This window comes from Heterocephalus glaber, unplaced genomic scaffold, assembly GCF_053883595.1.
Source record: "Heterocephalus glaber isolate CG9 unplaced genomic scaffold, H.glaber_assembly_v1.0 deba00001058, whole genome shotgun sequence".
NCBI lineage: Eukaryota > Metazoa > Chordata > Mammalia > Rodentia > Bathyergidae > Heterocephalus > Heterocephalus glaber.
In genome coordinates this window covers 1293090-1305986 of record NW_028258184.1, presented here as the reverse complement: position 1 = coordinate 1305986, position 12897 = coordinate 1293090, and the positions used below count along the sequence as shown (strand labels likewise).

The 12897-nt window shown below is 41.7% G+C and overlaps 2 protein-coding genes and 1 pseudogene across 35 annotated transcripts in view; 1 reads left to right on the top strand and 2 right to left on the bottom strand.

Annotated features, from left to right (window-relative positions):
• The first annotated feature begins 4376 nt into the window (after positions 1 to 4376).
• The window catches only part of Gulp1 (GULP PTB domain containing engulfment adaptor 1), a 271287-nt gene continuing 262766 nt past the window's right edge, over positions 4377 to 12897 (top strand). For 14 of the 34 annotated variants that reach the window (XM_087209627.1, XM_021250250.2, XM_004872309.4 and 11 more), the window contains exon 1: positions 5232 to 5410. The gene's annotated coding sequence lies outside the window, so the exon portion shown is untranslated. Of the gene's footprint in view, positions 4729 to 5231; positions 5411 to 5525; positions 5617 to 5799; positions 6061 to 6693; positions 7026 to 12897 lie in introns of those variants that run through there. The other 20 variants (XM_021250251.2, XM_087209626.1, XM_087209614.1 and 17 more) reach the window with 12 other exon arrangements.
• On the bottom strand, positions 5129 to 6657 carry LOC147828517 (uncharacterized). The gene is made up of 2 exons (XM_087209594.1): positions 6460 to 6657; positions 5129 to 5986 (listed from the first exon to the last, which is right to left on the bottom strand). The coding sequence occupies exons 1-2, from the start codon at positions 6655 to 6657 to the stop codon at positions 5129 to 5131; spliced, it is 1056 nt and encodes a 351-aa protein (XP_087065720.1).
• Positions 10842 to 12897, bottom strand: part of LOC101716279 (SUMO-conjugating enzyme UBC9 pseudogene) — a 54978-nt pseudogene continuing 52922 nt past the window's right edge.

The following is a 12897-nucleotide window of genomic DNA, read 5'->3' as shown; positions in this document are numbered from 1 at the left end:
CTTTGAAAATCAGAAGCTTAAAGTTCACTTTTATAATATCTGAAGTTTAATTTAGTAAACAAAATGTTGGCCATGAGAGCTTTGTTGAAACTTTAAGAAATCTCTTATAATCCCATACATTCATTAACACAATATTATTTCTCTTCCAAACTCATGACACATTACGTTATTGTTTAATTAATCAATTTAAATAGTATGAAAATGTATTATGTTCTTCACTTGTATAATGTACAGGTTTTCAAACATAACATTGCAGATAGGGATGTTCATTTAAATGTTTTTTAGTAATTTATTGTTATTGGGAAGTAGATGATCTTTACCTGCACTATTAGTCTATGTGAAGGATCTGGTAATTTGGAAAATAGTTCATTTTTGAAACTGAACAATGGTCCTGTGCGGTCACACCCTTTGTAAATCAGTCAATTTCCATTCAACTGATAGATAGCACTTTATCTGTGTATGCTCGCTCTCAGATTGCCCAGCGAGACTGTTGACTCAGAACCACATGACAAATCTGTTCTAGCCATTCTTGCTACAGACTGCCTTTTACAAAAAAGCCACTGTTAAAGTTATTTTACCCCTGAAATGAAAAAGATACTCAGTGAGAGAATGTGTTTTGTTGCTGCTTTGTGACAGGAGCCAATGTCCCCTTTGCATTTTGAAGTACGATGACGTTTTCCCAAATCACATTATGCCAGGCTCAAGCGTAGAGGTGCCTCGCTTCGTTCTGCTTCTCTGTAAAGCCCCATTATCCAGCATGAGCAAATTCCGATATGGGATTTTGAAAAGAATTAAGAAATTAGCATTCTAGTGAAAGTCTTCAAATCATAATTTTCAAATACAAAGTTTTCTTTTGCCAAAAGTTATTTTTAGGCCATTTATTTTCTAGTGGATTGAGGGGAAAAAATAACATAATTCTATTTGCAATGAACTTTGTCCTAAATTTGTTTTTGTAGTATCTGAATCCTCCAATGAACAAAATATTTTCTAAACTCAGTGGGTTTTGACACAAATATAACTGCTCTGAGCAAACTTTTGAGGCCTGCAAATGCTTCCTTACTCCTGTCCTGGTCAGTGAGCCGGCCTTGCCCTCCAGCCCCGAGCTGCTTTCATTTGGGCACAGCTAGAGTCCTCATGAGACACTCACCCATTAGGACCCAGAGTATAGCACAAGTGAACTGGAAGCAGAAGCAGGACCTTGAAGCCTGGCGAAGATCCGTGCCTTTGCTCATTTCTACTGCAGAGTAGGGCTCTTGTATTCCAAGGACTACTTGCACCTGCAGGTCTCGCAGGATAATGGCCCTTTCATTCTTAGCAATAACTAGGGACTGAACAAGTGGTGATTTAACGGGCTAGAAGGGTGAAGAAGTCAGGTCTTCTCAAGATGGAGAGGCATCCTCTTTAAGCATCAGACGAAAAAGAATGGAGTTCAAGTAAATAGATGTATAAGCTTAACACGGAAAGTTTTGAGGTCAAAGGTAGGAAAGAGAAAGACAAGATGAGAAAATTTAACAGAGTGGTTCCAAAGTCCACTTGCAAAGATAAGATGGAAAGAATATGATAAAAATTCTGAATGGAGGAGAACTTGCTCCAGCAGATATTTTAAACAACTGTAGACTGAAGTTACTGATAGTGTTTTATCATAGGAATGCACTGCCAGATAAATGAGGACTATCTCATGTTGTGTGTTCATGTAAATTAGCGCCTGTCTTCCCAGCCATTGTAGCAGCAGGCTCTGCCGGTGCTTGGCTGGGAGTTGAAGGTAGCTTTTAGCTGGAGAAGACCCGTTTCTCCAGGGGATGAACTCCCCTGGCCCAACTAGCAGGGAATCCTGGCTGGAAGTCAGCCTGAAATGGGCTTCTTGAGAAGTTTTATTATACTGTGCATGCTCTTTGGTAACATTTGGGAGTCCTGCATAAACAGATCTTATTCTATATCTCAACATATGATAAAGATTACTTCTGAAATCACTGAACAATGGATCATCCAATATGTGAAGTTGGATATGGGGGTGAGGGGTATGGGGAAATGCCCCATCTTTATACTCCACACCCAAGTAAATTAGCAAAAACAAAACTACATGATATTAGATGAAAATATAAGTGATTAGTTTTGGAGAAATATTTTTATAAGTGTTAAAAAGAAACCCTGGAAACCATAGAAGACTACATAGAAGGGACGTTGCTTATTGGAGTCTCCCAGCGATCTCAACAAGCTTTGGAAGGCATAGAGCAAACAGAAATGGTGCTCCCGGTTCTGGGTGATGTTCTGGGTGATATAGGTGATGTTTATTTCGTTTTTGTACTTGCCTGCGCTATTTTTGTTTTTTTACAATGTACATGTTTCATGTTCTTAATCAGGAAGATGAAAATGAGTAGTTTTCTTTAATGAGAGATAAAGCAATGGGAGTCTGAAAGTAAATAATTCAACTGGGACTCATATTCCTAGGAACTCGAAGGATATTTGGCTGGGTTGCACATAACATACAGAAACACGGCATCTTTTCAATTCACACGACTGGGATTTTAATTCCATTTGTTTTTGTATTTCTTGTCTTAAAAAGTTGTCAAGTTATTTATGTGATTCATTTGCTATAATGTAAAGCTAAATGATCGGCATATTTTTGTAATAACAGCAATAAATTTATTCTGAATATAAATGACAAGCAGTTTTCAGTCTTGATGTTCTTTTAGTTCAAGCAACAGAAACTTCAAACTGGCTTGAGCAAGAAAATTTTAAAATTATCAGAAAGCTTCTGAGGTTTCATGAATGTCTTTTTTCAACTATGAATATGATGAATGTGATGAATTTTCAAGTCAAAATCCAAGGCATTCAGGATGAGAATTAGGTATTTTCTATTGGCCATGCACTGCCCTTCTCCTTGGCATTTCTCTCTTCACTTCCTGGGGCACGCTATGAATCTCATTTAAAATCTTGTTCTGTTTGGTTTCAGTGTTGCTTAAAGTTGGGTTCTGACATCCTTGAGATTTTTATACCTCAGCCATTTCATAAAGCAGCTCATCTCAAAAGTCAGGATATAAAAATTACAAACGAGTAGTGAGTTTTGAGACCTTAAACATCGGAAGAAAATGAGAAAATGAGTAATTTTCAGCTCTGTATGCAATGGTTGGAGAAAGTTATGCAGATTCATGCTCCCAAGTCATCCGTCCATGGTAGATGAATTTTTCAGCTATAATTTTTTTTTCTGTTTAGTCAACACCCAAGTCTCGTGGGGGAGATCTCTAGAAGAAGGATACATATGTTTTGAGAAACTGTTTTAACAGCTAACTGAGGGAGAGACTGCAGTAGTAGAGAACTCTCACTGCAGAAGATTCAGTCTTTTCTCTAAGAACCAGAGCATGTGTTACCTCTACAAAAGCCCAGGGGACTCTCAATGTTGAGTTAGGTGAGAAAGCATTTAAGTCTTTCTCTTTACTACCAAAGAGGCAAATGAGCCAGAAATATGTACATGCTATGAGCTTTTTTAAATTAATTAATAGCATGGCACCTATACTTTTAATCTCTGTACTCTGATTCGTTTTTTGGCCCTGTAAAACAGAAGCAGAAGTAAAATCTATTGAGGACTGGTCTAGGGTTTCTCCGACTAGGGTCAGCATACCTTAGGCATTTGTTGATGTGTTCTTGAGAGTCTAGAATTTTCTATGAAAGTCCTTTACTACTGTGTTTAAAACAAAAAGAAAAGCACATATTTGTAACATAATGGATCAATCATCTGGTTAACTCCCTTATTCCCTAGTACTAAGCTACCATTTTTTTTTATTTTTATAATCATGTTGATAACAAGTGATTATCTAATCGGTATTTAATTTTAGAGATTGTTCATAAATTAGTTGTTTAAAGGTTATTTATAGAAAAAGCAACTAGTATTGTCCTCAGATTAATGTTTCCACTGTAAAGTTTTTAAATGCGTGCTTAAGTGTTGTAATAAGGAGGAAAACAATTAAAAGAGGACAATGAGCCAGGTCTCAAGAGGCCCCTTTTCTGGCCCTAGCTTTAACATCTCCTAACCATGCGATTTTAGGAAAATCACTTTAAGATTCCTGAACTTCACTTACCTTGTAGTCAAAATACGTGCAGTCAGAGCTAGCTGACCTCTCAACAGTTTTCCTTTGCATATTGTCACAGAATTAAGTATTTTCTAATGGCCATGTGCTGCCAGGGTTATACAACAAATCTTTCTTAACTCCAAGAGCATCCCAGGGAAGAAAAGCGACTCCGTTAGTTACAAGGTGTTGGGGAGGGGGGTTCCCAGCATTATCTGTCACTTCTGTGAAATAGGGCAGCTGTAAGACCAGTCTGTATGGAGTTCCTTTTTCACCTGACACTCTTCTAACTCCTGTGCCAGCAACTGCGCGTCTGGGAGGTGGAGTACTAATTCCTTTCGCCTGGCCTGTTGTAATCCAGCAGAAGTGTCCTGGGGGCAAGGGGAGGCGCAAGGCTGGAAAATGAAATGGAATCCGGCCTTCCTGATCCTCTGGCCTGGATGCCACTGTCGCACACTATAAATGCTAATGTTGTAAAACGCCTTTTTACGTCTATCTTCACATTCAAACTCAGATGTGGTGCACGAAGTTCTGAGAAGCAACTCCAGACACCTCAGCAAAGACCCCCTCATCCTGTGAGAATTCTCAGCCCATGAGAACAGCAGTTCTCCGCTCCCCTAGGAGGAGGTTTTCTCTGGAACCCAGCAGAGTCCTAAATTCTGAGGTAAGCATGCGCATGGGTAAGCAGAAGTATGATGTGGGGGTTGAGATCATTTTCGTGCCAAAAAGAAATCAAAGCCATCCCAAAGTGCAAAGATGCAGGCTGAGTTTAAAAGATGGGGAAAACAGTCTTTAGTGTTGCTGTCATAGCAGCCACTGTGCCAGTGTTTGCTTGACAAGGACTACAAAGAAGGCCTGCTTCACTCACGGTCCCGCATTGCTCGTGACACCTTTCCCTGCACTGAGCCCCAGAGGTGTTTCCACGTCGCGCCTGAAGTCACTCAGGCAGACGCACAGTGCCGACCCGAGCCTCCGGAAGGCGGTTCTAGAGGCACAGGCCCGGAGGGGTGCGGCGGCACGGTCTGGGCTTCCGTCCCGGCTCGGAAGGGTGAGGGGCCGCCCTCCTACAGATCCGCTGCCCCGCCCTGCACCCGGCTCGGCACGCGGGCGGGACGGAGCCCTCGGGGCGCGCGGCCGGCAGCCGGCAGCACCACGCTCCGGGGAGGTCGGAGCCGGCGGAGCACACAGGCCGGCTGGGCGCGACTTGGAGTCCTGAGCCTCGGCGCCACCGGCACCAGTGGTGGCTGCAGCTGATCCCGAGGAGGAGGGAGGGGACCGCAGCCGGGTGCCGAGCCTGGCGCCGCGTGGACGCCGCCGAGAAACTTTGGCCGTGCAGCGCCCGCAAGGTACCGGGGCCGCGCGGGATCGGGGTCCCCGGGGTGGTCAGCCCAGCCCGGGGCCGCGCGTCGCCGCTGCACTGCAGGTTGTGAATCGAGGACCGCGGAGCGCGCAAGCGGGAGGCTGGGACCTGTTGACGCCGCCGTGCCGGGGCTCGAGGGGGTACGGGAGCTCGGCGAGGTCGGGGCGCCCGGGTCCCTCGGAGCTTTTCGCGGTAACTTCGGTGCTGGGGCCGGGCAGGAGCGCGGAGGGCGGACCGGTTCCGCCAAGGGTGCGGGCACCACGGGGTCGAGCGGGAGACCCGTGCCGGGCGCAGCCCGGTCACCTCCGGGCGAACTTCTCCGGCTCTGCCGCCTTTGTTGGGGGAGACGCGGGCCTGGGGGCGGGGAGGCGCGCAGCCCTTGGAGGCGGCGCTGGGAGGGTCCCGGCTCCGGGGCGCGGAGACCCGGGACCCCTGCACCCGCGCTGGCCGGGTCCGCTGCGCGTGGCCTCCCGCGCTCTTGGCGCGGTCTCGGCCTCCTCGGTTCCGAGGGTGCAGTGCTGACTTCCCCGAGGGCTGGAGGAGCCTCGGGCGGGCTGGTTTTCTTGGAATGTGTTTATGGGGCTGCATGGGCTCCAACAGGAAGCTGGACGCTGCCGCTGGAAATAGCGCGCCAAGGTAGAGTAAGGCAGACTTAGCCGGCTTGTTGGGCTTGGCCGGCCCACTCGGTACCTTGGGCAAACTCCAAGTGCGGGTTGGCGGTCCCTGAGTCCTAGTTTATTTTTCTAATTTAGCTCGCCTTGCTTTCATTTGCAATCGGACCTTTAAGGGTACTATTTCATTCTGCAAGTTTGACAGAATAGAGTTCAATCGATTGGGAAAGATTGAATACATTTATTTGGTGCCTCCATTTAAAAAGATGTTGCCCCAGCATTTGAGGGAAGAAGAAGTTTTGGAAAATGTTTTGCTTATGAGTATCTTATTTATAGGGCTAACAGGAGAACAGGATGTGGCTGCTTTTGTCTACGGTACCACATGGGTGATTAGGTCCTAAAGGAGGGGCGATTAGGAGGAGACCGAGTGAATTCGAGGAGCTAGGAAACTCTTGAGAGGAATTGGAAATTCTTCAAGTTTGCAAATCGCCCCCTCTGTCTGCCAGCCTCTCCCCGCGTTTAGACTAGTAGCCTTGCTAGAAAACCCACCAATTGGGGTAGTGCAGGCGCTATTGACTACAGCCTTGCTGAAAACAGCGGCCAGTCTAAGGTACTGCTCCATTGCATAATGAAAAGGTCTCCTTGAGCTGTCCAGGAGGGGTTTCCAAGTTTTTAAGACTGACAAGGAAAGAAGAGAGGAATCTGGTCGGCAGCCAAGCTAGACTGAGCTCAGTAGCCAGGCATGAAAGAGACTGGGGAAGTTGCAGGGGATAATTGGAAAGGCGCTGGTGCTTGTACTTGGGTTTAAACAAGGGGGTTCTTTTGCAATGAGAATTTTTAGGACTAGGATCAGTCTTCTTGGCAAAACGCAAACTCAGCATAGCGTGCAGTTGGATATGACAGAGGAGAGTGAAAGAAGGCTTGAAGGGAAGAAGTCTGACCTTCCTTATCAATATTGCAGTGGAAGAGCTGGGCCTGATGCTGTTTTTGGTGATAATACTTTCCAAATGTCCATATTTTGTTATTGTCTGTCTCCTCAGCTCCTCAACTTGGACTATGTACTGCAACTTCCCTCCCTTACCATTGCCCTTCTTTGTTTTCATGGTCAGTAGTGACTGAACACTTGGGCTTTGAGCAGATTTTTTTTTTTAACCTAAATTGAATAATTCAATTAGGTATTCTCAAATAGCACGGATTTGGGTCAGGGAATTAAAGTGAAAAATGCGTTCACTATGTCTTCCTTGAGTTTCAAAAGTGATCCAGATAGAGGGTCTTGCTCTTTTGCCTGAAGATAGAAGTTGGGATGATTTCACACATTTGCCCAAAGTCTTACTGCTTTCTAATTCGAGCAGCCAAGACTCACAGCCTTATCTGCAGCTCAGACCCTTCTTTTATGTACTGAAATTGTTTATGTTTCATCTGTCTCCCCTTTTGTGTTTCAGGGAAGTAGGTCAACTACTGTGGGTATGGGAGTTGAATGGTAAAAAAAAATCCACAAATGTGGTTTGTGTTTTTCCTGGACTTTTGAGTGGGGTGTTGTGACTATCAGCCTGCTCTCTGAGATTGACTTTATGAATCACTCCCGGAAAGTGTTTTCTCTGACCAGGATTTCAGTTTTTCCACTTGCAAAGTAAAGAAACTTTCCTTTGCGTAATTACAAGCTCACTATGAGAATTACAGAAATGATGTTAGTAGGCATTTAGACATAATGGTCATAGGGTTTCTGACTCAATTGACTCAGGTGAGTTTATTCATGTTAAATAGGAATATCTATGTCTAGAATAAATGTATAATATCCATTTAATTTATAAAAGTTACTACTTTTACATTTAAATCATTTTAGCTTAATTATAAGGTTTTACTTGTGAGGACATTGGGTGAAGTTTTGTTATGCTTAAAGCTGAGTCATTTTCTCAAACAAAAGAATAATCAACGAGTGCATATTTGTTATTATTTCAGTGTATATTTATAGTCAAGACAAGTTATTTTTATGTCAAGCTCAATTTTACCTTTATGAGAAGTTAACAAATATATTTGCAAAATTTGGTGTCCTTCTCAATAGCACTCGAAAGACTGTGAAATGGAAATGGTAATTTTTACATTTTTACTTAGCAGATTGATAAAAAAGTTGTTTTATTTGAATGTAATAATGAATTCAAAGGTAGTTGCACAAGCGAATTGCATGACCAAATGTATTTAAAGCTGGTGGATCTCATAGTATTTGCTTTAGTACATTTAGAAATCAAGAGGCCTAAGATGGTTCCTACAAGAGCATAAAAAACATATTCAGATTGGAAAAAAGAAAATGGTATAAACTGGTATAAACTGGTATAATAGAAATCTATTCACTTCCAAATATAGTATATGAAATTGAGATCAGGTGTTTATTTTTAAGGAGAATGGCTAACAGTCTTTTTTACACCGTGTGACTTAGGAAACAGTGCTTATTCTTCAGGTTGCTAACTTTGTTTTATGGTTAGATAATGTTTTTCATGGGAACACAGTTAATTGACTGATACTGTGCAGAAGAATAAGAGTTAATTTTCTGTTTATGTCAATGGTATAGTTCTGGGAAGTTTGAAATTACACTTGTCTTAGGAACAGTTTTGGAAAAGCTGCTGCAATTTGCTCGCATAGTAAGAGTAAGCGAGTTAACTTATGTAGGGACTGTGATTGCTACTGTATTTTGTGCCACATTTCATTAATATGGCTTTTGAAAATAATTTTAAATGAGCTCATATATATTTTCTAGGATGCACCTTGAAAAAGCACATCTAGATAATAAGAGTTATCTTCATTTCATATATATGTGGACACACATATGATCATCATTATGTGTGGACTTATGATCATCATTACATGCCTTCTGAAATAGCAGTTCAGGACAGACCTCAGAAGCTTCCGTGACTAATGTTCCCTCCCCTCCCCTCCCCCCTCCCCCTTCCCTCCCCCTCCTTCTCCCCCACCCCATCTCAATCTGTCTCCCCTGCTGTCCTCCTCTGTGTCTGTGGTCACTATCTCTTTATCCTATCTCCACCTCTCTCTCTGTGTACTTACAGTTACGAAACGTATATTTTCTTGGATGTTTCTCTATTTGTGGTAGATATATTTGTATAGGGAAAAATAACTTCAGTTGAGATTTTGAACCCAGATTTTATGATTAATTTAAAATATTTCCTAGTTCACTGTTGACAGGGACCTTTTTTTGCTTCAGATACTAAAGATTTTTTAAGCTCATATGTAAGGAATTGAAAAGTAGTGGGCAGGATCTTTCTGATTATTAGCTCTGGTGATGACTTAGTCATGGAAGCGTCTGGTGGAGTAGAATACAGAGAGATGTGCCATTAACTACACTGAAATAAGTTCAGTACTTAGAAGGTGAATATGGCTAATAAGTTCATATGATATGGAGAAGTAAGAGTTATGTATAATGTAGTATTTCTTGGTGTTTTTGCATGTGGTGATTTTACCACATGTCATAGAAGGCCTGTTTCCCACACTCTCCCAAGAATTTGGGGGCATCTTATAAATTTTGCCAGAGCTAACAAAAAAAATGTGATGAATGGTGTGAGCCCAGTCTTTGATCTCCTTTCTTGTAGAAATGAAGATGATCACTTAAGAGCAGAAATAATCCACTAATTGAATCATTAAGAAGTTAACTATATACATATTTCCAAACAATTAATCTAAGATTTCACGAATGATGACAAGCTATCCCCTCACTTGGTTAGTATTTAAAATATGATATTTGTTTGAAATAGACCAAAAAGTAGGGGCTGGGGATTTAGCTCAGTGGTTCCTCTGCTTGCCTTGCAAACGCACCCAAGTTCAGTCCCCGGTACCAAAAAAAAAAAAAAGACCAAATGTAACATCAGTGCTGTAGAGTAAGGAATGTGCAAATTTGGGATAAGTAGAAGTTGGCATGAGAGAATAGACTTACTTTAGCATCTCAATTTGATTTTTCTCTTATATACATTCTTAAAATCAAGAAGATGTCATGCTTTAAAGTAAAATTTTTAGCAGCAAATAGGTTCGTTTATCCAGAATTCAACATAGATAACTTAAAACATAAATTTGTGGGTACTGATAGGAGGTTTATTTAAGAAACAAAACTTTATAAAGTGTTTTTAAAGGTCATTATGAAAGTTATTATTTCTAATATATTTCATTTTGTCTACTTTAAGGAGCTGTGTAGTAAATACAGAATTTTTATTGCTGATTGAACTTTGCTACCACCTTCTGAGGATGTGCTCTATTCTAATTATAAAAATGTCCTCCAATGTAAATGCTGATTATTACTGGTCGTGCACATGATTATAGAGAAAGTTTGGTATATTGTAAAGTGCAGTTGTATAGCTGAATTAATTTCAAAATAATTTATCTTTATGCTGATATGATTTAATATCATTAGTAAGTATATTATTTATCCAGTGAAGTCTCTCAAAATACAGTTTTAGAGAATTTTTAAGGAGTCATATTTGAATAAATGAATTTAATCTTAAATACCATAAATGCCATCTAAAAATGGCAAAAGTCTAAAAGTTCATAATTTTACAGCAGTTGAAATACTGACATTCATATTAAAATAAAAGCAAGTTTTACATAACAATCAAAAATACAAAAGACTGAAGGAAGAGACCCTGTATGAAAACGGAGTGATTCAGCGGATGAAAACTGTATGCCAGTGGCAGGAATGGAGATGGTGCCCACCCAGCCCGCCCAGGAGAGTAGTGACCATAGGAGCGACTAGATTTGCAAAATATGTAAACGAGTTCTTGCCAAACCAATCCCTTCCTTTCTGCAGAGCCACAGGGCCGCTGCTTACGAAGGCGCAAACTTCTTGGCTTGTGCTCAAACCCTTTTCTCATATTCCACTCTGTTTTGGCAGTAGATCGTGCAGGCCTCTGCTTGCGCTGGGTCTTGGATATTTGGTTCATTTAGAAGTTCCTGTATTCCTAATAAGATCTGTTTGATCGTGGTGGCTGGCCTCCAGTCTTTGTCCTCCTCCAGGATGGACAGGCACACTGTGCCCGAGGGGTACACATTCGGGTGGAAGAGTGGCGGCTCAAATTTACATTTTGGTGGTGAGGATGGATAATCATCTTTGAAAAGCATCCGCAGCTTGAACAAGCCTTTCCACGGAGTCCCCTTCTTCCCTGGGATGGCGCACTCCCAGTTCTTCAGGTTCATTGCGCCGTCGGGGTTCTTGGCAGGGACAGCCACGAAGCCAAATGAGTGGTCTTTCCTCCAAGCTTTTCTCTCCTGGGCGAGTCTGCTGAGGGCGATGCCGGACCTACTCAAAGTCCCTGAGCGCAGGCAAGGAGTGGAGCGCGGACCCAGCCAGGAAGTCCCCTAGGCGCTAGTCCTCTGCTCTCAGAGGCAGGCATGATTCCCACCGCTCAGATGCCCGTTAGCCTCTAGCTGGCTGGCTGTACGAAAAGAAAATCACTTGTCCCTCCCACCCCTCATCTGGTCTCCTCAGAACCTGTGCTGTGTTGCTTATGAGCCTCAGATCCAAAGTCAGCTAGTGTCTCGATTCTGCATCACTTCCTTTGTGCTCATATGGCGTTTTGTTTGTGTTGCTGTTTAGAGTAAATAAACTGTGTATATAAAGAAAAAAATGGCAAAAGTTAATTGATAGTTCAGATTTATAAAGTGGTATTCCTTTATAATAAGAATAGCCAATGTTTTAAAATTTTATGAATTATTTCTTTTTTAATGCATTATTATAACTCTGGATATATGAGAGAAAAGCCTTTAAAATTCTTAATAGCGAATTACAACATATAACCAAGAACAACATATTGCCAATATCATCTTTAATTCTTTTAAAGGAAAAAAACTACTATTAAATTTATAACATCTGAACTATCATAGACTTAATTGCTTATATTAAGTAGATGAGGAAGTTTATGATTAAAAAATTTGATTAATTTGGAAAAATGAAATTTCCTAGAGTAGTAGAAGTGAGGCTTTTAAGTAGAATGTTTTAGACTTGATATAATAAATCTTTTGAAGTTCCATGTTCGTTGAGCTCTGTTCTTTATTTTATTTAACGATTTTCTGTTAAATTGGCATTCGTTTGCCTTTCTCATTCCTGAAAATGTGTTTAAACAACAAATCTGTAAATAAAGGGGTTCTGATATGATCCAGTAGAATTAAAAATGCTTACTGACTACCACTTGTTCTTTTGTAGTTGTGTCCTGTATTAGTAGCAGGTGACAGAGACCTATTTCTCATGCACATAAGTAGAATTTAGTATTTCCATGCAATTCTGAGGTACAGTAGAGGAGATGAAGGGGACAGAGATGGAGAATACGGGTGTTCACCAGTGTGAGGGGAAGCGGTGTATGGGAAGAGTGGAGGTGATTCGTGGACCGACTGACAGGGAATGAAGAAGAGTTAGCTGGCGCTGAAGGGAGGAGTTTCGGATGGAGCAAGGAGGCTCCCTTCTCTCCCCTTCCTGGCCACTGTGATGTGAGCAGCTTTCTTCCACCCAGAACAGTTGACCAAGCCTTTCCTGCCTGGGAGCCAGCTGACCATGGATTGAAAACATAAGCCAAAATAAATCTCTTCTTTACATTATGGCTGTCGGGTATTGTATGTTCCCAGTGTTGAGAACGTTATTAAAACACAGAATGACACTGGATTAAATTGGATGTGTTTCTGGACTTGAAGTTAGCGTTTCTTTCCATTTCTTGCATTTTCATTTGCAAGAAGCATATTTTCCCTTTTTGTTTTTTTGGTGCTTGGAATCAAACTCGGGACCTTGCGCTTATGAGACAGGCGGTGGAACCACTGAACTAAATCCCTGGCCCCATATTTTCACTTTTAACGGCCACATCACTTATTATTGTGGCAA

What these genes read in the sequence shown, in the direction of transcription:
- LOC147828517 (XM_087209594.1), bottom strand. Translation starts at nt 6,657, where the DNA reads ATGGAGCAGTACCTTAGACTGGCCGCTGTTTTCAGCAAGGCTGTAGTC. An exon ending in TAGCTCCTCGAATTCACTCG is followed by an intron (nt 5,987 to 6,459) that starts GTCTCCTCCTAA and finishes ACACATTCCAAG; the next exon opens with AAAACCAGCCCGCCCGAGGC.